Source organism: Jaculus jaculus, chromosome 4, assembly GCF_020740685.1.
Source record: "Jaculus jaculus isolate mJacJac1 chromosome 4, mJacJac1.mat.Y.cur, whole genome shotgun sequence".
In the NCBI taxonomy this organism is placed as follows: domain Eukaryota; kingdom Metazoa; phylum Chordata; class Mammalia; order Rodentia; family Dipodidae; genus Jaculus; species Jaculus jaculus.
Genome location: NC_059105.1, coordinates 16486215 through 16513711, shown reverse-complemented (window position 1 = coordinate 16513711; position 27497 = coordinate 16486215). Strand labels below are relative to the sequence as shown.

The window sequence follows — 27497 nt, the reverse complement described above, 5'->3', positions numbered from 1 at the left end:
CTGTAGACTCGTGGACACTGGAGGCCTCTGTCAGGAGATGAGTTTCCGTGGGAGAGTAAGAACACTAGATCTCCAGAGCAGAGACATCTGCTCGGAAGGTGTCTTAGAGGCTGCGTTCTGTCAGGTCCGAGCAGGTCCTCATGGAGTCACAACAGAGGCCCTGTTACTGATTTTACTTTATAGATGAGGGCAAGGTCCCCAAAGCCTTCCAGTCCCAGCTCAAACCTGGGTTCAGCTTGCCCCTTATGGGTGGAAGTAGCAAGAAGTATTTGGAAAGATTCCTTAAGAGCTTAGCTCACAAGTCAATGTGGGCCCTGAAGGTCATCAGTCACTACGTGAGGCTTGATTTCCTTGGGAGGTAATCCTGTAATCCCCTGAAACCCCAGCACCTGGGAAGTAGAGGCAGGAGGAGCTTGAAGAAAGCATGAGCGACATCGAGAATTCCTTGAGGGCTGGAAAGGTGGCTGAGTGGTTAAAGCGCTTGTCAGCAAAGCCAAAGGGCCCAGACCCAGATTCTCCAGCACCCACATAAAGCTGCATGCACAAGGTGGTGCGAGCATCTGGAGTTTGTTTGTAGTGGCCCGTTCTCTCTATTTGCCTCTCTCACTTTCAAATAAATAAATAAAATATAAAAAGAGAGATAGAGAGGTGTCTTGGCTACCTAGTGAGATCCTGTCACAGAAATAACCAAACAACTAAAAAGGTAACTCCAAAGGGCTGGGGGGTGTGGCTCCGTTTGCAGAGTACTTTCCTAGCATGCGTAAAGTTTTCCAGGACCACAGACATAGTGTGGCACACGCCTGCTCGTTCTAGCTCTCAGAAGATGGACGCAGAAGGATCAGAAGTTCAAGGTCATCATCAGCTACATATTGAGTGAAGGTCAGCTTGGGTTACATCAGACCCTGTTTTAAAAAAGCAAATCAAAGTAAAACAAAACAAAATAAAACAAAAAAAAACACCCAAAAAATCCAAAACCAGAACATCTCCCTTTACAAAAACAACTGAGGAATGCTCCGAGCATTGCACCCCCATCTCAGCTGTTGCAAAGCATCCCACATCTGTTGGGGTGCTCTACAACTGGGGGAGTACAGTGTCTCAGTTTTGTTTAACACTTGGATCAACAGGGATGATCCCAGGGGGTCAGCCTCGAAGGTTCTGGTCTAACTGATGTGGGTATAATCCAGATGGGGTGCTTTTTATGTTAAGGCCCCTGGGAGTTAGAGATGAGGACGGATGAATGCTGGAGTCAGACAGCTTAGGTTCCTTCCAGAACATTCTGTGGAGGGTTCTTGAGGATGCCACCTCTTTTCTGCCCATCACCTGTTGTTTACCGGCAAAGGACCTTGAAACACCAGTGTTGTGGCTCTAGCTGCAATAATGACAATAACTGACTCCCAGCCAGACGTAGTAGAATTGTCACCACGTAGGAAGGTGGCAGGCTGGCATTGAGAATGATCTCTCACCTGGGAACTGCCTGCCTTTGAAGTTTAAACCCGGCCTTTAGCAAACGTTGGAGCTACACTGCCTCTGTGTGGTAGCATGCGAAACTGCAGCTGACCACAACCCGGACTTGGGGCTTTTCTGAAACGGGCCAGGAAAGCAGAACCCAGTCAAATAAAGGCTCTCATAGCACAGGCTCTGGAGTCTTCTCTCAGACTTTCTGAGTTAGGAGCGCTGGAAAGGGTATTTGAATCTTCATTGAAGTATACCTCCTGTGTGATTGTTGTGTTAGACTGGTGACTTCATTCGAAGGGCCCAGGACACAATGAAAAGTATGGCTCTCAGAGAGAACAAGATGGTGGTGCAGTGGGCAGAACTCAGCATGATCTATATATTTTTTTAGTTATTTATTTGAGAGAGAGTGAGAGAGAGAGAGAAGAGGAAGAGAAGAGGAGAGAGAATGGGTATGCTGGGACTTCCAGCTACTGCAAACGAGCTCCAGCTGCATGTACCATGGGTCCTGGGGAATTGAGTCGAGGTCATTTGGCTTCGTAGGCAAGTGCCTTAACCGCTAGGCTATCTCTCCAGCCCCAAGCATGCTCTAAACTGGAGCTGGGGAGATGGTGGGAGGGGTTAGTTGGAGAACTGTCAATGTGGTGACTGATTCTCCGGATCTCTGGATGTGTTAGGAGCTCATTGGATGTGGAGCTGAGAAGTGGGTGGGTGAGGTCCCATTCTGTGTGACTGGACAAGGAATCGAGGCAGGAAGACAAGGGAATTGGAGGCAGGAAGAGGAGAAACATAAAGGGAGGCTTTGAGGATGGTGGTGAATTCGAATTTTGTTGCCAGTATTGAGTTAAACTTTGGAACACGTAAGATCTAACAGGAGGCACAAGAGGCTTGCAGGATGCCTTCATCCGGGGACAGGGTGAGTTTCTTGGAGGATCCCCACTGGAGAACACGTCATTCATTTCCTTTCTCTCTGATGCTCATACTGACATCTCACTTATAATTTAGTGCCATCAACTCTCCTTTTTTAAGAATACAGGGTCATGGTACGGAGCCCTAGCTGTTTTCAAAGTTGTGATCCTCCTGCCTCAGTCTACTGTGTACTGGTATTCTAGGCATGCGCCCTCATACTCCTGAAAATGTCTGGAAGCTATGTTCACATCCACTACCTTGTCTCCCTCTCTACCCAACTTAGCACAGAGAAAGAAGGGAGGGGGATGGAGGGGCAGAGTGACTGGTACCGAGAACGAAGAACGGGGGTCGCCCCTTGAGAAGCAGAGGACTCGTGTGGAGCAGAGGAGCGTGGCATGAGGTTTTGTGAGGGTTGGAATGGGGAGATGAGGGGAGTCTTGCCTACTAGTTGTGGAGTTTTTGTCTGACAGGAGGAAGGCAGACTGAGGCAATGTGTCTGGGACACGAGGGGAAGGCGGGAGGGAGATGAGCCAGCAGGGGCTTCTGGTAGCTTTCCCAGGCATGACTGAGCCCGCAGAGCCTGGGGACTCTGGAGCAACATTGGCCTAGAGGACCATGGAGCTCTCCTTGTGGGGATCAGCAGTGCTGACCAGGAGTGATATCTTGGAAGGCGAGGCTTCTCCAACGAGGGGGTGCTACTGCAGGTCAGGTGAGACCCTGACCAGCGAGGACAGAGGTGAGCTGGGGTTCTGGTCTCTTCTGAGAAAGAGGTAGAGCAGAAAAGATGATGGGGCTGGTGTGTTGGTTTGGATTAGCTGTCCCCCATAAATCCACACATTCTGAATGCTTGAACCCCAACTGGTGGCAATTTGGGAGGTGGAGCCTTGCTGGAGGAGGTGTGGCACTGGGGACTGACTCTGGGGGTTATTAGCCCCTAGCTCGCCAGTGTTAGATGGTTCACTTTCTTGCCGCTGTTTTCCACCTGCTGTGGCAGAAGTGCCATCCGGCCTCTGCTCATGCCATGTTTTCCCTTGCCATCATGGAGTTTGCCCTCAAGACTGTTAGCTGAAATAAACCCTTTTCTCCCAGCAGCTGCCTTTGATTGGGTGCTTTATTCCAGCAATGAGAAGATAACTGCAGTAGATGGATTAAAAAAAAAAGAGCTGGAGAGATGGCTTAGTGGTTAAGGTGCTTGCCTGCCAAGCTAAAGGACCCAGGCTCTTTTCCCCAGGATCTACATAAAGCCAGATGCACGGGGTGATGTACGCATCTGGAGTTCATTTGCAGTGGTTAGAGGCCCTGACACACCCATTCTGTCTCTATGTGCCTCCCTCCCCCCTCAAATAAATATTTTAAAAATTCATAAAACAATGTGAGAGACCAAAGACTGTCACTGTCCATCCAGTGAAGGAATATGGTGCTGAGAAGCCTCAGGAAGGCTTTCAGCAAGCCCCGAAAGACGAACACACAGTACAGGAGGAGGTGGCACATGCTGCGTGATTTAAAAGACAGGACAAGACCCCCAAGAGGGTCAGCACTGAGCTGGGAGGAGCAGAAACCCTACCACCTCCATCTCCCCCGTTATACTGACCGCGTGAGGCCTGGACTCTGAGACTGAACAGGGATGGTGGAAAACTGGATAAAGCACTAAAGGGCAAAAATGGTCTAGGGAGTCCAGGCATGGTGGCTCATGCCTTTAATCCCAGCACTCGGGAGGCAGAGGTAGGAGGATTGCAGAGTTCGAGACCACCCTGATATTACATAGTGAATTCCAGGTCAGCCTGGGCTAGAGTGAGACCCTACCTCGGAAAACCACACACACACACACACACACACACAAAAGGTCTGGGAAGGAAAGCCACAGGGAAACTGAGGCAGAAGGCAGTGGGTGTGGCTGAACGGCTGGGGGCCATTTCAAAGATTTACTCTTCCCTGGGCAGAAACAGCAGTGGGAGTGGGGGATTAGAAGTCACTTGGGCTAAGAGGTTCCATGAGTCAATAGTTTATGAGGAACTGGAAAAAGTAACTGAGGAGCATTCTAGAAATGCATTCCTTAAAGTCTTGTTCAGGGAGAAGAGACTCTTCATCATTTGTTTAAGGGAGGATGAAGAGCACTTCATTTAATAACAGGGGGCCGAGAGCCAATCTCAGTAATGACAGTAACGGGCGCTGAGCGGAGCGACGCTTCTCGTGCCTGGATCCTCTCGATCCAGCTCGGCTAGGCCAAGGGAGTGGCAGCTTTTGAGGGAAGAGGTCGCTCAAGGGCAGGGGCTGGGGGCTTGCCTGTGACCTTTCTTTACTCAGGGCTCCTCTGGGGACACGCCTAGACCTTTCTCTGTCCCCTGTCTTTGGTGGCTTGGGTACTTGCAGAGCCTTCTGCCTGCTTCCCGGGGCCCCCCGGAGGAAGCCGATGCAAGCTAACTGAATGCATAACTTTATTAAATAAATGCTTTGTCATGACAAAAGACAAAGATCAAGGAGTAACATAAATTATAAGTTGAATAAATAGTATACAGCAATCTTCATTTTTCAATAAATGCAAGATCCAGGTTTCTTTGTTTTTATTTCCTTAAGTACAAAATGCTAAACAGGAGCAGAGCTCTTCCACATTTGGGTGATGTTTTTTTTTCCATTTCATTTTCTTTTGCTTGTTTTTCACAAACTAGTTTTTTGTTTGTTGGTTTAATTTTTTCCATCCTTTTCACCAGTAGAGAATATGAACATTTATTTTTTTTTAAGTTGAAAACAAAGAGGAGAGAACAGAGCTATGATGTCTGTATGTATAAAGAGCTATAGTAATATGTGCTGTGGTTATTGCTGTCTAAAAAAAAACCAAAAACAAGAACAAAACCAACCGGTAGGCAACTCGGAATCTGAAGGAATCTTGTCTGAAAACTGTGCTAACCATGTGATGGGCTACGGTGTGACGGTGGTGGTGATGGTGGTGGTGACGGTGGTGACGGTGGTGGTGGTGGAGATGGGGCTGAAACTGGTGACCAAAACCCAGAGAAGTGGGGTGAATAGACACAGGTGGCTGGGAACCCCTCCCCCTTGACCCTCCACCTTCCCTCACCCCATCCAGAAAGAGTTAAAGAGGAAGCCAGAGTCTGTGGGATAGCTAAACTACATATCCATTAGAAAACCAAGATAGTATACTTAAAAAAAAAAAGAAAAAAATACCTAAAAGGGGGGGAAGGTGAAGAAACAGTGCAAAATAATCCTTGCACTTTAGTGGTTTTAAAAATAAAGACAGTACAACACCCAGACTACTGGTTGGTGAAACCTTGTTCCCTGCCCCGCCATCTTTCAAAACTTAGCCTCCTTTCTCTCGGAAGCCCGAAAGTTCTGTTTTGGCCCCACTCCTCTCTCAGGTTTTGGTTCTCCACAGGTAGCCCTCTGGGGGTCTAAGTGGATAACTAGAGGGGCTGTTGCCTCACCTTAAGGGCACTTGGCAGTTGCCATGGTAGCCAAGTCTTCTAAGGAGCTGGGTAAGGCTTACCTTCCTCAGAGGTGGTTACCATGGAGACGGGTGATGGTGGGAAGAGGGCAAGGAAGGAGAAGAGGGGTAACCAGGGAGAGCCCCCTGGGCCTCCTTTCTCCCCCTGGGTGGCATTGATGTCCCCAGGCCTGGCTGTCAGAAAAACTTTCGAGTCTTTTCCCCAGATGCCCTGCCTTTCCTGGGTGTGTCAGGGCTGGCTAGGCCTCCCTCAGCTACCTGACAGTAGTGGAGGCAGAGAGGTATCTTCTCCACTGCTGGAGTTACAAAGGGATAGAGAAGAGTCCTTCTGTGGGAAGGTAGGAGACAGGTGTCACTTAGATTTGCAGCCATAGAGAACCTTCAAGCCAGGGGAGCAGAGAGTTGGCCAAAGGCCAGCCAGGAGCCAAGGAGCCCCCCCCCCCCACTCAGGCCATGCTTGGACCACTGCAAGCCAGCCTTACCTCCCCTTGCCCAAAGGAGGTCTGTGTCCCTTCGCTCAGTGACTCCCTTTTGGTGGTCTTGCCCCCTTGGGAAGTTAATTTCATCTGTCTATGCAGGTCCTGCTTCCTCTAGAGAGAAGCCAGCTGCCTGGATACTCTCCTGCAGGCAGCAGAGAGACTCACAGGTTGGGTCAGGAGGCTGGACTTGGGAAGCCCAAAGTATCACTGATCATTCCCCCACGTGTGGCCCACAGCAAAGAGCCTGTGACGGGGGGGGGGGGGGGGGGGCGTGAAGGTTCATTCAAGGTCCAGCAAATCACTGTGTAAAGAGAGCACCCCTGTCGGGAATTGGGTCTAGTCGTGGCAGGGGTAGGGAGTAGGCAGTTCCTGGCTCAGTCTTTTCTTAGGGGGAATGGCACCCCAGTATCCACTTGGCAGATCCCAGTCAAGATCCGAAGAAAGAGTAATGGGAGGAAGAGGGTCATGGAGAAGGTTGAAGATCCTTGCCTAAGACATAGAGATGTGAGAGTCGGGGGCTGGGGACAGTTGTGCAGGGAGATGGGGTGCGCTGACCCGGCAGGTCCAGGAAATCCACATATAGCCATCCCCATCAGGCCCTTTGTCTTGTGAAGATCGACCACCTCTCTCCTCCCCAGCCAACTGTCCCATCCAGGACTAGGAGACGGGCCTCATGCTTGCTCCGCTGCAATCAGTTTCCCATGAGTGGAAACGTATTTGCTTCTTTGCTGACCTTTTTCATGGCCCCATGTTTGGTATTGGAGGGGTCTCCGCCATGTCAGGCTATCAGGAAAGAGCAGAGAGCCAGGTCCACAGCAAGAAAGGGCCTCCTTTCCCAGAGTCCAGGCCCTTTCCCCTGGCGGGCTGTCTTCAGTCTTCAAGGACAGTCTCGAGGCCACACTTGGTGGAAAAAAGCCAATGGGCAACGGTATCTTTCTTGGCTCAGAATCTGGCTGTCAAATGACAGCACCCTTGAAGATCCACGCGGGGGTTATCCTGCATCTTCCTCCCCGCTTCCCCCAGGGAGGAAGTGCGGACTAACCAGAATGGATGAAAAGCTTTGCAAGGCACCTCCGCTCCAGGCTCTTACAGGGGCCGCAGACGCTGCAGCCGAGCACATCTCTCGTCTTTTAAAACACATGGCCAGCCTATTGATCCACCTTGCTTTTGAGTCTAGAACCTCAATTTTTTTCCCCTCTCACCATCCAGGCTCTCTGACCTGGACTAGGCTCATTTCTCTCCCAGAGTCCATTTCCTCATTTTCCTCTCTCCTTCTTGAACCCTGTTGGGCTTATCAGTAGGGAAGCCAAGGAAAGTTCTATGGGCATTCTCCCTTAACAGCTACTTTTCTGTTCCTTCAGCCCCCTGTCCCTCCATTCCACCCACAGTTCTCCTCTATTGAAACCTTTCTTCCACCACTTCTTCTTTAGTCATCTCTCATTAACAGTCTCTCTCCTGTTCTGCCAGCCTGGAGACTGAGAGAGGTTTGCAAAATGCAGATTTTTTTCTTTTCTTTTCAGGTAGAATGAAAGGCTAGGGACAGGACCATTGGTCAAAGTTGGACCTGCGGGGCTCATGTGGTGTGGGGCCGGAGGGGTGGGAGGTTGAAATGGGATGGCCTGGGCTGAGCAGGTCCTGTACCACTCACTGCCCACAGCTGCCTGGCTTGGTGGGCACATTTGAGTCCCCGTGGGAGATTGTGACACGATCTAACACTGTGCCCCCACCACGAGCGACTTCGTGGCTCATGTTGCCTAGAGGCAGGCAAAGCTGCTGTCATTTGTTGGATTAGTTGAAGAAGGATTTTTCTGGGTGTCCCAGAATGAGGAACTCCTCAGTGCTCCAGAGGAACTACTTTGAGGAGGTCATACAAACCTTTGAAAGAAAAGAGGAAAAAAAAAAAAAAGAAAAAAAAAGATTTATATGTCTCTATATGTCTACACAGAGCCTTGTCGATAAATACAAGGCCCCTCTAGGTGGCCAGCCCGGCCCCCGCCACAAGAGGTGCCTCGGCTGCTGTACTGGCTGGAAATGAAAGCGGAGCCAGGGCTAAAACCACGGGTTTTAGCACATGTTCAGTCCCCGGAAGATCAGGTCTTTCCACTGTGGGGTGTCTGCTGATTTCTAAAAATCTCTATCAGGAGTCAAATTTGTGCACAGTTAGCAGTTGCTCATCTGTTTGGGATAGCTTATCTACAATGATTCAATCATGAATGTCTTCCGATTCAGAGGGATGGAGTGCATCTTAGTCCTTAGAAATTTGGGGGTGAGACTACCTTCCACTTGTGGAAGGAGAGGAGGGACAGGACTTGAGCTGTCCACACTGCTGGCCGCAGGAAGGGACAGACCCAAGAGAGACACATTTTTGTTGTTGCTTTTTGTGCCCCTTGACCAGTCCAAACTGGGAAAACTCCAAGGGGATCAGTGAATGCCATAACTTGGGCCACATCTTTGAGTGTCTCAACATCTCTCTGACCCCAGGCCAAGGCTGGAGGCAGAGGACCAAGCCAGTCCTGTTTGCTGTGCCCTTTCCTTCCTATCAACTTTTCTCTCTTCTTTTTTTTTTTTTGTCACCTTATCTGTCATTCCTTCTTTTCTATACTAACACTTTCTTCCCATCTCTTCCTTCACTCTTGCTTTCTCCCTTTCCTTCCTGGTTCATTCCACTTGCCTCAAACAGAAAATCATTTTCAGGGGATAAGGTATCTACTTATCTTTGTGCATCTCTATCGCTGCCATTTTCAAAATCGAGCCCTTGCTAGAGATTCCGAGGTCCTCAGTTTCCTCAAAAAAAAAAAAATATATATATATTTTTTCCCTTAAATGAGATGAGAGGAGTGGCATCCTGGGGTGGAGGGAGGCACTGGCTGGAGTCGGGGCTGGGAATGGGGAGGGGGCGGGCGGAAGGGGACGCATCACTCAGTGTTGCTGCTGTCGAAGGTGTGGCACTGAAAGTCCCCGTCGACGTACTCCATGCCTGGCAGCTTCATGCCATACTTGTCCACACACCAGCAGATGCCACGTTTGCGGCCGCGGGAAGGCTTGCACTGGGGAGGAGGGGCAACAGACAGTAAGACAGCTGTACCTCGAGGCTCTGCTCCTATATGTCTGATCTCTTTCCCATCCCAAGATGAACTCTCATGCCCAGAACTTTGAGGGATGCACACCCAAGCGAGTGCCCCCATCTCATAGGAGAATCTCTATAAAAGTGGTAGTTCTCTCTCTCCCCCCCCTTTTTTTTTGCTACCCATTTTGAGCCTTCCAATCTCATATTCTCAAGGAGGATCTTTAAGAGAGGGATGTGATCTGATAAGTGTGGTCACAGCCACCATTATCCCAGGAGTCACACTGTGTGGTCTGGTCATGTTCCAGCCACATGGGCGATGTGGCTAGAGCTGTTGGGTTCTAAGTGATTTGCAAAGATGAATCATTTTTCCCCATCTGGGGCAGCGGGGAATGCTCTAGGCAGTGTCGGCTCACCGTCAGACTCATTAGATATGGAAAGCCCTTGGTGTCCACTCTAGACATGCCACTCAGAAATTCTGCCATCAGCAACTTCTACAGGCGGTTCCTAAGCCTTTGGGAATTTGGGGGTCACTGCCACAAGGCTGAGTTATGGTTTCCCTGAAATCAGAACTTCCCAAAGCTACGCCTGGTTATGAAGTTCGTGAAATTGATTTCAGGTGGTACATGAGAAAATATGTCTTAGGTGTGTGTGTGTGTGTGTGTGTGTGTGTGTGTGTGTGTAAAGAATTTGTTTTTATTTTGAGACGGGGTCTTGCTATGTAGCCTTGGTTTGGACCTCATTAGGTAGATCAACCTCATGTTAAACTGTGGCAATCTGCCTGTCTCTGCCTCTGCCCAGTTTTGGGATGATAGGCATGTGCTACCATATCCATCTCAGAGCTGAATTTAAGGGACACAGGCAGCATGTGACATGACGCACTGTTACAGTTTCCTTCTCCTGGGAACTCACATAAGTAAGGGAGACCCATGAAAAGTCAAGGAGAAGCTAAGGGCTTCCTCCCAGGGGAGACGAGCAAAACCAGCGCTGTGCTGGGTGAACGGGTACCACAGGTTCAGGAAGCGCAAAGCCGTCCGCGGAGGAATGCTCAGGCCCTAGCTGAAGGGGGGTTTCTTGGCACGTGCCTGCTTTCTCTTGTAGAAGCCCTTGCGGTCACAGTTGGGCAGGTACACAGCGCGGGGCACCATGCGCGGGCTGGCTTTCAGCTCCTGCAGGGAGGCCTCCATGTGTCTGCGGCAGGGGCCCTGCATGGACAGGAAGGGTGAGAAGCAGGACCCAAGAGGAAACCACCCAGATGTGCAGGCATGGTGGACCAGCGTAGGGTCCCGGGGGTCTCTGGGACCAAGCCGGCGTGTAAGTCTAATCAGCTCTCCCAAAGATCTTTGTTCCCTCTCACCTGTCGCATGCCTGCATGGTCCAGCCAGCCTGCACACAGCCCAACACAGAACCTTGCTTTCTCCTTGGCCATCCAGATGACCCCACCTCAGTTTTCCTTCTCTTTTTAAAATATTTTATTTATTTGTTTATTTAAGACAGAGAGAGAAAGGGGAAGATAGAGAGATAGAGAGAGAGAGAAAGGGAGAGAAAATGGGCATGGTGGGGCCTCTAGCCACATGCATACCCTTTTTTTTTTTTTTTTCGAGGTAGGGTCTCACTCTAGCCCAGGCTGACCTGGAATTCACTATGTCATCTCAGGGTGGCCTCGAACTCACAGTGATCCTCCTACCTCTGCTTCCTGAGTGCTGGGATTAAAGGCGTGTGCCACCATGCCCGGCTAAACATGCACCACCATCTGCATCTGGCTTATGTGGTTACTGCAGAATCAAACTTGGGTCCTTAGGCTTCACAAACAAGTGCCTTAACCACTAAGCCATCTCTCCAGTCGTTTTTAATTTTTAAAAAAATTTTATTTATTTGCAAGCAGGGAAGGGACAGAGAGAGAGAGAGAGAGAGAGAGAGAGGAAGAGAGAGGACATGAGTGGGTGCACAAAGGTCTCTAGCCACTGTAAAAAACAAACTCCAGACCCATGCACCACTTTGTGCATCTGGCTTTACATGGGTACTGCGGAATTGAACTCAGGGCATTAGGCTTTGCAGGCAAGCACCTTAACTGCTGAGCCATCTCTCCAGCCTCAGCCCTCAGCTTTTCTATCCTGCCCAGTAATAAAGGCCAGAGACTATGGTCTTTAGAAGTACTACAAGAATGTTCAGCCTCTTTCTGGGACTAAATAGAGATCTAATGGTTGCCCAACTGGTATGTGGTCAGTGTCATGGCAGACACTCCCTTTGAGGGGCCACAACCTTTGTTTCTGCTTACCTCAGTTTACCTCAGCCCTCAGTCTGGATAGAGGCAAACTAAAAAGGATTACCCTCCCAGATCTTAAGCTGAGCTCTCCTGTAGGCAGGTCTGAGCCTATGCATCTCCACAGATTCCCAAGTGGACTCAGGGGAAGGTTACTTGCTGTGGGCTGAAGAGAGGAGGACTCACCTGTTCAGATTCCTGTCTCATCTCAGGTGCGGGGATGACTCGGGGGTGGGCAGTATTCTCCGCGCCCCCCACGAACTTGGACTGGGCCAGCTTCTTCCTGCGGTCCTTGTTCACCGCCTCGGCCTTCAGCTCGGAGATGCGCGTGTGCTTGGGCCGGAAGATCTTGGGGGAGTAGGTCTCCTCGGCCATCTCGGAGGTGGTGGGCTCCTCCTGCTCGCGAGAGTCTCTTTCTGCAGGGAGAACAGACTGGAGGGTGAGCTTCTAGGAGCCTCGGAGTAGGGTCCAGAGTCCAGATTGGGCGGTGTGGGGCCTAGAGGGTGATGGAAGCTTCCCACCTGAGGGATGCAGGGAAAGCAAGCCACAGGGAGATGTCAGTGGTATCTGAAGTTGTGGGGAGTTTCTATGTGATGGAGAGGGGGGGGGAGGGATTTTATGGAGGCGACTCTTCACAGTCTCATGGTGCACAGGGAAGGTAGCTGGACAGGAAATATATCCCAGGGTCAGGAAGGAGGGAAGGTGATGGATTGGCCCAGGGAGAGTGAAGGGTGTGGAGAGTGGGTTTCTCCAGTGGGGACGGCTCAGGCGATGAGGCAGTGGTGGCAGCTAGAGGACTGATATGTCACGATCTGCAGATCTGGATCAAGGAGGAGGGTGGAGGACAGCCCAGGCATGGACAAGAGTGGCCGTCTGTCCTTTCGCTGAGGTCTCTGTGCTTTCAGAAGTGTTGGACTGGGTGGCGTGTGACGTTTGGATCTGGAGCTCCAGGGGCAGCAGCGTCGGTGGGTAGGGACGATTGTGAGGAGCAGGGGAGGCAGCGCAGGCAGACTATGGGGCTGGGAAGGGATGGCACTGGGGCAGATGGAGCCCAGCGGCCTTGAGCTCTGTGCTGGCTCCCAACTGGATATGGGCCACGCTTTGGGCCCTTGGAGGCCGAGACATTACTCAGCTCAGTCAGAGGCCAACAGCTGGCTGGGGCCAGAGCAGTTATATATAGGAAGGACTTGCTGACAGTCTATACTTAGCTGACTTATGACCTTTACAGAAAAGAAGTAGGACTTTGTTCACGTGTTTGTCGGTCTGTTAATTCCACCTGCCCAGCCTTTCTCAGCCCACAGACTTCCAGTAAGTTCTCTGCTCACAAGCATTCAGCTTTCTTTTCTCTGCTCACTGACTTTGTGGACTCCAGGGTGAGGAGTCTTGAGGCTGCTGTCCCTAAGTAGACAAGGTGTGGCCAGGATGCCCCAAAATGAGACCCCATGTGAAGGAGAAAGGATGGCTACCCAGACTTCATAGCACTTTGTCCCCACAAATACTTAGTAAAGGGAAACAGGGCTTCGGGTGGCCCTCAAATACTAAAATGGTGATGAAGAACAACTGTATTTTGCTATCCCAGGAATGGTGACAGCCAGGCATTTGGGATGGAGAGTCGAAGAAGGGAGAAGTTGTGGAGTTTACAGTGAGGAGAGGTTGGGGAGGAAGAGGAGTTTGGGGAGAAGGCACTGTTGGAAGTCCTCAGGGCGGGAGAGAGGGAGATCACCAAGCTGTCATCTCAGGCCAGGTGAAGGTCAGGTGTGGGTCAGGGGAGACATCCGGGGACAAGGCCTAACCTGGCCAGGAGAGCAGATGGTAGGGGGCATTTAAATACCTCTTGCTCTCAGACTCATTAAGTTTAATGAACCGTGCATTGGATTCTGACTAGAGGATCCCTCCAGGAGTGCACTGATCCTGGATAATCAGGTTGGGTGTTTGTGCATAGGAGTGGAAGGGAAGTATTCCCCGGAGAGGAAGATGACGGTGAGAAGTACACCAGAGCCGGGTGGCAGACTCTCCCTGAACCAAGTTCAGCATTAGCACCCCAGTCCTGCCCTCTGTCCCAGGCCCTCTGTCAAAACCTGCTGCCCCCTAGTGGAAGGCACGTCTCCAGGGTTGAAGGAGGATGTCTTGGGATGGACTCATCTGTTCTTGGTTGGGGGACCCATGAGAATGTGGGTCAGGATGCAAGAGGAGTGTGTCTAGTTTAGGGGTTCTTTGCAAATGGAAAGGCAGAATAGGTACAACCCCAGCTTGGTCCTGGGAGAGGGAAGGAGGGTGGACAGTGGAGTTTTCCCCCTGAGTGACCACCATGGGCACTTCACTCAGCCTCTCTGGGTGTCCTCATCTTCAACACGCAGTGAGGGGCTACTTCTGGGGGAGCGAGGAAGATGGGTGGTGGGCAGAAAGCCCGCAGGCATTCTGGAGGTGTACGGCCAAATCCAGACCACAACCAGATGTTGAGGACAGCTCATACAGCCGCTGGCCAGTGCACGGCACCCCTTGAATTCTTCTCTGGCCAGGCCTGGAGTTGGCACACTGACCTCAAGGAAAAGTCTCTCTCTACTTTTTATTTTGAATCAAGGTCTCACCAAGTTGCCCAAGCTGGCCTTGAACTTGTGATCCTCCTGCCTCAGCCTCTTGTGTGGCTGGCCCAACAGGCCTGTTCCAGGATACTTGCAAAAGGCATTTAGTGCACTCCTCTGTGTGCAAGCAAGTACACACACCTATCTCCATGGTGTGCTTCTGTGTCTTAAGATGCCCAGAATAAGGGTGCCTTCACCTCCTCCCCCAGCCAAGTCTTATTCTTGGCATGAATTCTCCAGGCCAAAAGTGGAGATTTTGATATCTTTCTTTAAGGAACTTAAAGGTCTTTTGCAAACCCTAGGTCTCACCAAGTCGGGGGTCTGTAGGGCATGCCTCTCTGCCAGCTTGCAAAGTCTCTGCTTCTGAAGGGTAGGCTTTGGGGGCTAGAGAGATGGCTCAGTGGTTAAGGAGCTGGTCTGAAGGGCAGGCTTAAAATTTGGATGTGCCTTCTGCATTTTGGTGCCACTTAACCCCGTGAATCCTATTACCTAGGCAGCAGGAGAGTCGAGTATCAGAGTCCTGTGGTCACGTGTAGGCTTCAGAGACTGTGGAAACTTGGAGGCGAGCCAGTTCAGAGCCAGGAAGATTTGAGGGTTAGAAAGCAGACCCAGAAGTGGGTTGCCATCTAACCCCACTCACTGCCGTGTGTGGACGAATCGTAAATAAGCTTTGGAATGGTTTGAGTGTTTGATAAAAATAAGAGGCCACAAGTACTCTGGTTACTCCTGAGCCATTTCAACAGAGGGAAATGAACTGAGGTTGCTGAAAGGCTTTGGGTGGAATAGAAGTGAAGATTTCTCTGGGAGATCAAATTTCTGCAAACAGGACCATGCCTCCACGTGGCCAGTAGGTGGCGTGAGAGACTGAGGACCACATAGCCCGTGCTCATTTTTAGAGACTTAAGCAATTTTAAAACTGGGCACTTCAGTGTTTCCCTCTCCTACTTTTTTTTTCTTTTTTCTCGTTAGAGAACCATGCCAACCTTTCCCTTCCTTTGTGCCCCTCCAGCATGCATGGAGAGCAGGAGATGGACGAGAGAGGGCCACATGGGAGCTGGAGGAGAGGGTTGCATGGCTTATTTTTGTATCACATCTGCTATTTCTTTAAAAAAAAAAAGTTGAGAGAGAGAGTCAGAGACAGAGACAGAGATAGAGACAGACAGGATGGGCATGCCAGGGCCTTCAGATTCTGCAAATGAACTCCAGACCCGTGCGCCCCCTTGTGTGCACGTGTGACATTTTGTGCTTTGCTTCACTGTGCACCCGGCTCATGTGGGACCTGGAGATGCAAACATGAGTTCTTGGGCTTCTCAGGCAAGCGCCTTAACCGCTAAGCCATCTCGCAAGCCCACATCTGCTATTTTTTTTTTTAGCCTGCAGCTGGAAGGTGATCCAGGATGGAAGAGAAACCCCATCTCTGCTTCTTTCTCTGGATGCCATTCTGAGAGGATTCCAGAGGATATAAAGGATCTTTCTGGAAGCTATGGCCAGCAGCAGCTTTAGTCCTATGATCGGATCCGGCAATTGAGGCAGGGGACGGGGCTATCATTTTATCTTGGTATTTGCCTTGGGGTGTTCTGAGTCTACGATGGCTCTAGTCCTAGTCTTTCCAGCCAGCTTTTTAATGCCCTATCCTGCCACGTCGAGGTGGCAGTTTCTGATTCCGACTGCTGTTCCTGCAGAAGGCACATTGGGCTATATCAACCTTTCCCCCGTGGTAACATGGGCACAGGACTGAGCTGTGCTCTGTGTACCAGCAAACACAGGAAGGTTCTGGGTCACAGCTGCTATGTCTCACAGACATCACAGGCGAGGCTGTGCGATATTGCACACACCACCTTTGTACCACACACACACACCCGACCCAAGCTCAGCCTTCCCTTCAAGCCAGTCCCTTGTGGCCATGGCGTTGTTGCCGGGATCAGTGGCTTTACTTGGAGCTGCAGGCGCATGTTCTTAGGAAGCCTCTCATCCAGGGTGCTTATGGCAATGGACACATCTAAGTGGGCCCTGCCGCTCACTGAAATCTCACCGCCCCGAGGCTCTTAGTCACTCTCTGACATCATAAGCAACCTGGTTACTTGGCAGGTGTTATTTAAGTTCTGCACTGGGCTTGACCTTATGATTAAACATAAGAGAAACATGGGTGAGGTTGCTGGTGGTGGTGGTGGGGTGTGTGTGTGTGTGTGGGGGGGTGGTCAGCTATTGTAATTTGACTTACAATAAAGTTGAAAATGGAGCTGTACTTGGCCTTCATAGCCCCAGAGGAGTTGAGGAATTTTCCAGGCCACTTATACCTGGGGAGATTGTCCGATCTCTTTTTCTTTTCTTTTCTGTTAAAAGTTATTTATTTATTTATTTATTTATTTATTTATTTATTTATTTATGTGTGCGTGCGTGTGCACACACGTGTATGCGTGTGTGTGTGCAGGCGCCAGGGTCTCTTGCTGCTGCAAATGAATGCCAGATACGTATGCCACGTTTGCGTCTAGCTTTACTTGGTGCCTGGGAATTGAACGCAGGCTAGCAGGCTTTGCAAGCAGGTGCCTTTAACCACTGAACCATCTCCCCAGCCCCTCCAGTCTCTTCCTCTGGCAAGCAGACAGGGTGGAATAATAAGGATTTACCCAAGAGCAGTGAAGAGGACTGGGGCTTTCTGCGGACTCTCACTCTAGCTTCCTCCATGGAATTTAAACAGTGAGCTTCTTAAGGGCACAGCGTTGGCATTTATCTTGTCTCTCTTTGGATGCTATTCAATGTATCTTTAAATGCAGGAACGAATGGGCCCCAAAGGCATTTCTATCATCTACGCAGGGGCAGGTTAGAGTTCAATGGTGCACAAGGGGTCATCTCCTGCATGCCTCTGCTTCACAGCATGACCACTGCACTACAGAAAGGCACAGGGACACGGGGAGATGATGGAGGGTGGGGAGGAGGCAAGTGCTCCTGGTACGTGGGGTCTCTGTTTGGCTTAGGTTATGCTGGGCAACACAGCAGCCAGAAACCAGTGTGGCTTTTTAAAAATTTTAAAAAAAAAATTTTCTTTGAGGTAGGGTCTTTCTCTAGCCCAAGCTGACCTGGAATTCACTGCGTAGTCTCAGAGTGGTCTCCCGCTCAGCGGAGATCCTCCTACCTCTGCCCCCAATTGCTGGGATTAAAGGTGTCTGCCACCATGCCTGGCCAGTGTGGCTATTTAAATGAATAAATCGTAAAAATAAAACTGGGTCCTCAGTTGCCCTGGTCACATTTCAGGCGCTCCATTGCCACATGTGGCTTGTGGCTACTGTGCTGGACAGTGCAAATATAGAACACTTTCATCATCATAGTTCTACAGGACAGCTCTGGCCCGGGCACTGATCTGGGTACAGACAAAAATAAGTGAGGCCAGGCTTGATGCTCCAACACCTGCCTCCCTGCTCTGCCCTGTTTCCCAGCCAACATGCAGCCTCCTGCTCTTCCCTGCAACATAAGGCTTGTGGGAGAAACGGGGACTGGCTGCTCACCGTCTAAAACAATGTAAGACATGTCCTCAGTCTCTCAAAGTCTGTTTCCCAGCTGTGGATGCTAATTAACTCAATTGAACTGTGTGTGTGTGTGTGTGTGTGTGTGTGTGCGCGCGCGCGCGCCCGGGCGCGTGAGGGGGGGAGGGACAGATTGCTAAAAAGAAAGGGCAGAGGTGTGATGGGGAGAGCTTGTGGAGTTTCCCAGGGAACTGAGACCACCTCTCATCCCACCCTCAGCAGCCCTGACTAGCATATGCCTGCCTGCAGGCTCTCATGGAAGATACCCAAAGACACACCACTTTTGGGGTCAGTAACAGAGGTAGTAGTCCCGGTGCTTCAAAATGATGAGCTGAGGAGGAATCAAATGCACATGGCTGTCATCCTCAGGCAGAAGGAAGGCCAAAAGGACCACATGTGGGGACCCCCAAACCACCCAGCACAGATCCCCTAGAGCCCAGGGTTCCCTAGCTCCATGGCTGACTAGCTCTTATCAGGCTCTCTGCTCTTGCCATTTGGCCACCAGTCCCAAGAGGAAGATGGGATTGTTACAAATGACTCCATAAACCTTGGTGCTGATACACTTTAAGCTGAGTTTCTTCTTCCTCTCCCATCGGCGGTATGTGGAGGATGGTAATAGCCCCTTTGGGTTCTTAAGAGGACTAAATGAGTTCATATGTGTTAATTAAGTCACAGCACAGGTCTCTCCATTGTCCCCATCTCTCTGATGCTAGTTAGTTAAAAGTCGGGTTGCTGTGGCACCTAGTGGACAAATGTCTACTTGTAGACTGCAAAGTCTAAGGCTTGTTGGCCTGCAAAAAGGGTTGCCAGAAGGCGATGGTGCTCCCTGGATCTCCAAGGAGTCTGTTTGCAGTCCCATGGGAGACAGACTTTGCACAGTAGGCTGGTAATCAGTTGTCACTTAAAGAACTCACCCTTGAAGTTTTTCCTTCTGTCTATCCCAACTCCTTTAGGCTGCAATGATGTCTCCTTCCCTAAATATGGAGAGAGGAAGCGGCACCCAAGATCCCTCAGTGGGCAGGTGGCAGATGCCAAGCTGGTGAACCCCCCCCCCCACGGAGTAGAAAGCTGAGTTTCCACTTACACATATCTTACTGTTCAAAGACCAAACATAAAAATCTCTCTCTCTCTTTTTCCAGATGCCTAATTAGGATTCGGGGCCATGATTTTGTTCACTGGGAATAATTGTACACAGGAAAGACACACTTAAGCATAACTTCTTCCACCAGGAGAATCCACAGCCAGCTTTCGACAGCAGTTGTGGAAGGAGGCGCTAGAACAGTAGAAATGTTCCTATCTGTTTCCACATCAAACTACCATTTCTGGTTTGGGCACGTTGCCATTTGCGACCCAGAGTCTAACCGAAGTCCTGAATGACCAGAAGAGGGCAGCAGGGAGCAGGCAAAGCTTACTCCACGACTTGGGAAGCCCAGATTCCGTTAGGAGTCCAACAAGGAAGCAAGTCCCCTTTGCCAGAGAAGACCCACTTCTTTATCCGCAGTTCCAACTAGAGGAAGGAGGGGTCACCAGCACCTCCTTCCCAGGTGAGGATGGGGGAGGTGGCCTCTTTGCTATCCAATGAGGTGGCAGCTGCCAACACAGGATTACTGAACACATTTCTCTACCAGAGAAATTGAACTTTAAGGTTCATTTAAATTTTAATTAGTTTAGACTTCAAAATTTCAAACATTCATTTTGCTTACTACAAAAGTTTTAATTTATGTTTAGAACAACTACGCTACGTGAATCTACTTTACCGACCCTAAATCTTATGAAACCGGAGTACAGATTAAATATTTCCAGTGAAACTTCAGTGGCTTGGTGGAGATCTACTGTGAGTATAAAACATACTGTCGATTTTAAAAGCTTCATGTGAAAATGTAACACATCTCCTAATTATTTGAGTACACACATGGGAATGATAATATTTTGGATATACTGGGTTAAAATGTATTACTCAAATTATCTTCACCTGTTTCTTTTTAACCTTTTAACAGATTTGGTCACTAGAAAACAATAATGAAACCATGGCCACTAGAAAATTAAATATTGGCCTGGGGAGATTGTTCAGTGGTTAAAGGTGTTTGCTTTGCAAAGCCCGCAGATCCAGGTTCGATTCCCTAGTACCCTCGTAAAGCTAGATGCACAAAGTGGCACATTCTCTGCAGCAAGAGGCGTTGGCATGCTCAAACCACCCCCCCCCCATGCTTGCAAGTAAATTAAAAGAAGAAAGAAAGAAAGAAAACTAAGGCTGGTTTAGCAACTAAAGTGCTTACTTGCAAAGCCTGATGGCCTGGGTTCAATTCCCCACTACCCACATAAGCCAGATGTACAAAGTGCTGCATGTATCTGGAGTCTGTATGCAATGGCAGGAGGCCCTGGTGGGCCCTTACACTCACACACAGTCTCTCTCCTTGCAAGTAAATAAATATTAAGCAAAAAATTTACAAAGCATGCACATGGCTTGTATTATCTCTCAGTCAAATGCGCTGTTCTAAAGACTCTGGAAGGAGACACACATTTGTTGGGTGAACAAGGGATGCCCCAGGCCAGGAGGCACAATCTCCAGGGGTTCCGAGAACTGGAGCCCACAGGAAGTGATTTCAGAACTGGCCAGAGCTCTCTGCTGAGGCCTTGCTCTGAGGGCAATTCAGTGAGGCCTTTAGGATTTAGCAGAGGAAAGAATTTTACTTGGTGGTTTATGTTAAGGGATCAAAAAAAAAAGATAACCTGGGGCTGGAAAGATGGCTCAGTAGTTAAGGTGCTTGCCTGCAATGCCTAATGTCTGGGGTTCGATTCCCCAGTATCGACATAAAGCCAGATGAACATAAAGCCTCATAAAGCCACATGCATCTGGAGTTCATTTGCAGTGCCTAGAGGCCCTGATGCACCCTTTCTTATTCTCTCTCTCTCTCTCTCTCTCATTGGAAATAAATGAAAAAAAAAAAAAGATAACTTATTTAGTTGAACTGGTGGATTCCACCTATTGGGAAGAGAGGCTCATGCTATCAGCCTCCTTCCCCAGCATTCCCTTAGGGAGGAACTGCTTCTGCCTCTGGGACAAGTTAGGATGGTTTTTGGCTTAGCTTCAGATCAACCTCTGGCCTCAGCTGCAACCTCCTAGCAAGGAGACAGGGCTGCTGAAAGGCCTGGGCATATCTGCATGTGTTCACAAACCACAGGGTCTTTAGCACTCTTTTCTTCTGATGCAGAGACCTCTCCCCAGTCACTTCTGTCACCCTAGCCTCCCTGGGATCTCGTCATCTTGCCATCTTGCTTGCCAGCCCCAGGGGAGGCCTGTGCTGTGGAGGCAGGTTGCCATGGGCAGCAGACCACTGTGGCACTGTGTTCTCTGTAGAGAGGAGGAACCACTACCCGGCCAAGGGGCAGCAAGGGCCTGCCTGCCACATCAGGAGAGCTCCTTGTGTTCAGGAAATGAGGCCTGGCACATGGACCTGGAGGCCAGGCTGAATACCATTCCTTCACGCCCGCCTTCCTAGCTCCCTGGCCCTGACCAAACCACTGGCTTGAGCCCGCTCTGGCTGCAGGACTCTACAGAAGGGGAAAGGAGAAAGCAGGCAACTACAAGAGTCTACTTTTGGGCCCCATTTGCTACTTCTTCACTCGCAAAACAGAGCACCCCCCAAGTGGGGGAACTCTTTTTTTCTTCAGGATTCCCACTATGGGAGGGTAGCATTTGGCAGTGTTGGCCAAGAGCTTTAGAGGGCCTTGGTAAGAGCCCTAGTGACCAGACAAGGAGCCAAATAGAACACTCAGAACCCCTAGGGAGGAGCTGAGTTCGAGTCCTGACTGCCACGAGCTCCTGTCTTGGGTAAGTGTCTTCCCATCGAGGGCCTCGGTACCCTCATAAGTGAAGTGAGGGCATTGACCTGGATGACCGCCACTGTCATTTCTTGCCAGCTTTGATAGTCTCCAGTCAACGTCCAGACAATTCCTGGAGAGATGCTAAGTCAAAATTAAATTGAGTTAAATTAGAACGGGCCATTTCTCTCATTGAAATTTCTAGGTACTCCTGTGGACTTATGTTTACTAAAACAAAAACAAAGAGAGAGAGAGAAATGCCATCATCATGAAAAAAATAGAACTGGAAACCAAATGAGGGGGACCCTCTGGATATTGGGGAGGAGCAAGTATGAACTGGCTTCCTTGTTGATTCACTTCTGCAGATATACAACCCATCTTCTTGTTTTATTCAGAATTTCAGGATGGGCTCTGCAAATCCCATCTTTCCAACCAACTGGTAAAACTGGAAAATGACAATGAAACAATATTCCTCTCACTTGTCTCCTGGCCCCTTTTGGAAACCATTTTCTCTTCCCTTCTGATGAGATCCTTGTTGGTAACTGGTTATGTAGGTGGTGGATGGAATTCAGCACTGGAGGATGGAACTCCCGTCTCTAAAGTTGTATTTTCTCAAAATTAAATGCCTCCAACAGCTTCATAGCCATTGCTCAGATACAAAGTAAAAACCTTTGGCAAATCTTTCCCCTCCGCCCAGCACTAAGGGACCTGAGTGTCCCCTGAGATTCCTGCTCTCATGCCCTCCATGTGACCTCTGGCTGGAGGGTCAGCTTGGCCCTCCCTCTGCAGCTGCAGGCCCACCTGCCTGCTCAAAGCCAGCTCAAGCTTACCCCCTTCCTACTAACTCACAGCTGTTCAGATTTAAAACTCATGCCTTCAGGGGATGCCTGCGTTGGGGGGTGGAGGTGGGTGAGGCAGAGAGGGAGCGAAGAGAACTGAAGGGGAAAAAGAGACTCTGCAAGAAGAGAGGCCCTCGCTGGGCCAGCTGTGCTCGCTCTTCCCAGATGTGCTGACGGGGCAGAAAGATGGGAGATGGGGAGATGGGGGGTGGGGCAGACATGAAAAGTCAAGTGAAAGCGCCCATGTCTTCCTAAGTCCGGTTTTGGTTGGCCCAGGCACAGCCAGCTCTCAAAGACTTGTTTGAAAGGGAGGAGGGAGTGCGGGTGGGAAAGGAATCTGGCTCCTTCAGTTTTCCATGATCTTGTTCAACCCAGACATAAATTTGGCCAAGAAACCCCACTCTGGGACTTGACTTCTGCGTGGCATTTGGACCAGTCTTGGAGTTGAAGCCAGGGTGATGGAGGCCAAAAGACCTCAAAGCAGCAAAGGCTAAATTCATTTTCATTTAGGTAATGTGTTCTCTCCCTCCCTCCCTCTCTCTCTCTCTCTCTCTCTCTCTCTCTCTCTCTCCCAGAAGCACATTTTCTGTCTCTCTTGGCCTCTATTTCTCAATGACAGGACTGAATCCCTGAACCCTTTGCTCCCTACACCTCAGACTTACATCTCTGCCAGTCCAGGAGATACTTCCCAGATGCCCCTAAGCATGCAGGGTGGAGGTAGGGGGCTCCTGCCCCTAAAGCCACACGGTTCTTCCCCAAACAATACCCACCGCAAAGCCTGGACCTTCCCTGGCCAGCTCCAGCTCACCGGTATTTATTGCGCAGGACCCAACACAGAACTCTGGTCTCCCTCCTCTCTCTTTAGCCTCACACACACCGCCCTCTGTTTCTACATCTGTCTCAGCCCCTGAACTGGCCAAAAGAAAATGCGCGGCCAAGCGCGCTCCCGGCACCAGGCTCTCCCTCCGCGACTCCCTCTCCAGTTGCCCAGCAACGCGCCCTGCAAAACACCAGTCTCTGCCTGCCCGCCCGCTCTTCTCCCCACCTCCCAGAGGCTTTGGCAGCCTGCCACCTCGCTCTCCTCCTCTCCCCACTTCTCCTTCCAGAAATGCACTGTTTTAGGGAGTGTTTTATAACATCAATAATATATGGGTATATAAGAAATACTTTTGGTTGTACACTACGTATGGCATATTCGAGTATATTCTACATTCCTTATGTATATACATCCTGCAATCGCGGGAGAAAGGGGGAAACCCAAGTTCCCAAATGCTCTGATTTCGGTGGTGGTGGCGGGGTGGGGGGGGGGGGCGCGTCTAGGGAGCAGGCATTTTGGCTACAAGACAAAAAGGTTATCCTATTGTCTTTCACTGGCCATTTCCCTCTCCTTAAGAATTGCATCTGAGCCATCTATCTTTGAAAGGGCCTAGCCTGACGGCTCCCCAGATGAAAAGCCTTCTTTGGGAGCGCCCACTCCCATAGGGTCAGACGCGGAGGGAAGCATCGTCCTCGGCCGCGGGGGGAGCCCCGCGCAACCGCAGCGGGCCAGGCACCTGCCCGAGGAGGCGGGGTGGGCGGGTAAGGGGGTGGGCGAGAGAGACTGCGTCTGCGGCGGGAGGGGGGCGAGGAGGCAGCTAGGGCTTGGCTCCTGGACGCGGACGTTGAAGGAGCTGCGCAGAATTCTAAAGGCGATCTTGCGCGGGACAGAACCCGGGCGTGCGTGCCTGTGCGCGGGCGCGAGCGCGGCGGGGGCCCGAGCGGGAAGTGGACGCGCCCGGCTCCGCTGGCCCGGGACTTGCGCGCGCGCCCGCGCACCGCGCGCACACCCGCCAAGCCGGTCACGTGGCTGAGCAAATAAAAAGTGCGGCCGAGTCATAACGCGCGCTTTTAATGTGTCCAGATCGGTGAGGCAGAGCGCTTGTTTCGACCCCTACCTTTTCAGTCGGTAGGAACTTGGTAAAAATCACCCGGAGATTCCGGATTCTGAAGCTTCCTCCGGGCCCTGGGGGTCGCCCACCCCCTCTGCTTCTCATGCAGCAACTGCCTGCGACAGCCCAGCCGCGGCGCCCGGGGACCCGGGGGAGCTCACGCCAGCTCGGCCGCCCACGGCAAGCGTGCACGCCCTCCTTCCCTACGTGGAAGAGCCCGGAGCTTGCTTTTGAAAACCCCGATGCTGAGGTGCTCAGGGAGTCAAGGTGGTGAGAAGGGTTTGGTCCCCGTAAGGAATTACACTCAATAAACATTCAGCTAATTGTTAACACCCCTAGGAGAGAATCAGTCGCCAGTTCAATGTCTCAAAGCCCAGATTGGTGTTTGCTTAACTTAAATAAATAGATAACATACATAATACACACGCACGCACATATGTGTATATATGTATGAATATATATGCATATATGTATGTGTGTATATATATGTATATGTGTATGTATGTATGTATATATGTATGTATGTATGTATGTGTATATATATATATATATATATATATATATATATATATATATATATATATATATATATAAATAAATGAAATCAGGTAACTCGAATTAGAAACCCAGTTTCAGGAGGCAGAATTGCTTTGATTGAACAAGAAGCTCTGTCAATCTTTTAAACCCCAGACTACTGGCGCCGAGAACTTGGGGGCGGGGCCAGAGGGGGCGGGGCCACCGGTGGTGGCGGTGGAGGTGGTAGGAGTGCGTGGTCTTTCTGTCTCCGCCCCCTTCAATTCTGCATTCGTGGTTTCCAGGGCTCCTCCTGCATATAGCCACACTCAACCATAGACTGGTTTGAATGATTGGTGGGGGGCGGGGACCCGGAGGTGGAGCGGCGGGAGGGGAGGGAAGAGGGAGACCGGGAGGGTTAGCATCCGCCAAGAAGTTGCGAATGTCTTTTTCCCTCTTTACTTCTCAACCCAAGGTCCACCTTTCATTTTAGATAAAAATCTGAATCCAGGAAGAGGTATACAGGATTAGATTCAAGGACGATCACTTAGCATAGAACATTAAACCCTTCCTTTCTACACAACCCCACGTCCTGCTTAAATATATTTTTGGGGGGTGGGGAAGACATCTTGCAGTCTAATATGTTTTACCTTCGATCACAATATTCAGTCAAAAGCATTAAATGTGCATGTGGGAGGGGCTTCACCCATCAAAAAGGCAGTAGTTACCAAAGATGGGGGGGGTCCGCGCGCATGCGCGCGCGCTACACACTAGGGGTAGAAACATAATTTGGAGGCACCAAGATGGGCGGGGGAGGTGTTGGAGGGACAAAGGTAGAATTAGCTAAGAAGACGGATAACGCCTTTCTAGGCACCCATTAAAATAACATTGTAACAGATTTTTCTTTCGAGTTTAGCAAAAAAATAAAGTACGGTGAGAGTGGAGAGGAGGGGATTGATAATGTACCATGTTGCAGAGTGGCCACTGAGTGCTAAGGATTTGGACTTTGAGACGCAATTGGAGCTCAGAGTCTGTTGGGATGAATTTGGGGTGGGGTACGGTGGAGGCTAGGGGAAGAAGATGCAGCTCGGTTAAAGCCCAGTGTATCAGGATGCGGGATCCGCCACGGTTCCAAGTCCCAGGTGCAGAGGATCCACCCAACTCCTCCCGGGACCCACCCGCTCTAAGCCACTTGCTGCGCCGCGCGCGCGGGCCCGTCCCGTCCCGTCCTGTCCCGTGCCCACCCCCGCCGCCCCCGCCCGGGCCGGTGCGCTGGGCATCGGCACCCCGAACGCGCTCACCGATCTTGGCTTGCTCGCGGTAGCTCTTTTCGTTGAGGCAAACCCCGCGGCCGTGCAGGAGGGCGTGCAGCGGCTTCTCCTCGTCCTGCCGGGGGAGGCAGCGCAGACCCTGGGCGCAGCGCTCGGTGTAGACACCGCACGACTGTCCCTCGGCCAGGGCGCAGGTCATGCAGCAGCCGCAGCCGGGCTCCTTGACCAGCTCGCAGCCCAGGGGGCTGGGGGGACACATGGAGAGAGCTTTCTCGTCGCAGGGCTCGCAGTGCACGAAGGAGCCCAAGCCTTGAGCCGGCCCCGCATAGGCGGCCAGCAGCAGGAGGACCGTGGTGAGCACCATGTTCTCAGTGTCTGCCTTTAGCTCGGGGCGGGGCAGGAGAGCCAGGGTGCGTGAAGAAAGGGATCAAGAGGGCGTCTGGAGAATGGTTTCTTTTGAAAAAAAAAAGATCTCTGGCAGGTAGAGCAGGTGTCCTCCCCCAGAAAGCTGCAAAATGCGGGGAGAGGAGGATTCAGGTGTCTGAAGTCCCAGTTGCAAGGATTAAGGACTTGCAACAGGTTGGGGGGGGGGGCGTTAAAAAACGAGGCGCGCCAGGTGCACACAGAGTGAGTCGAGACCTAGGAACCCCCCAAGCGGAATCTGGTCAGAATTGCAGGGGGTAAAATACCCACAAAATCGATCACCTCAAAGCAACAGAAATAATGAGCTCAGAGGCGGTGGAGAAAGGGGGTGTGTGAGGGGGAAGAAAATGAATTTATCTTCAATAATTTTTGCTTAAAATCTAAAAGGCACCTCGCTCTTCTCTAGCCCCTAGCCGCCAGCCACGCGCGGCCGCGGCGGAACAGGTAAGAGGCGTTGGTGGCAGCCGAGAAGGTGCTGAAAAAAGGTTGAAATCAAGGGGGGAAAAAAAAAAAGCCAAACCACACCAAACCCAGACTCTAACACCTCTTTTCTGCCACTCTGCTACCACCTCTTCGGAATTCTCAGGTTCTGCGTGAAGTCCGGAGAAGGGCGCAGGCGGAGGAGGGGGATAATGAAAAGGAGCAGAAAAGGGGGGAAAAAAAAAGCCCACACAGCTTTGTAGCTCTTTCCTAGCTCTTTCCCCCAGGCAGAAGTTTCCAAAGAGACTGCGGGCTCTGGCCGAGCAGGCGCTTTTAAATAGACGGCCCCTGGCTGCCAGCCAGTTGTAGCTGCAATTTGAGCTCCCCAACACCCAACCCATGCAAGGGTGCCAAGGAGCTTTGCAGCGCAAACTCACACGGGGTGGGGGTGGGGAAAGGCCTTCTAGACACCCGGGGCTCCCCTTTGCTCCCTGAACAGCGGCCCTCCTCCCTCCCTCCCTCCCCCTCCAATGTAAGACAGGGGCGTGGGGCGG

At 50.8% G+C, this 27497-nt stretch overlaps 1 protein-coding gene across 1 annotated transcript; it reads right to left on the bottom strand.

The window, feature by feature from the left end:
• Positions 1-4882: 4882 nt before the first annotated feature.
• Igfbp5 (insulin like growth factor binding protein 5) lies at positions 4883-27219 on the bottom strand. Its single transcript, XM_004662946.2, has 4 exons — positions 26131-27219; positions 11811-12040; positions 10447-10566; positions 4883-9344 (listed from the first exon to the last, which is right to left on the bottom strand). The coding sequence occupies exons 1-4, from the start codon at positions 26462-26464 to the stop codon at positions 9213-9215; spliced, it is 816 nt and encodes a 271-aa protein (XP_004663003.1). The 5' UTR covers positions 26465-27219; the 3' UTR covers positions 4883-9212.
• Positions 27220-27497: the final 278 nt, after the last annotated feature.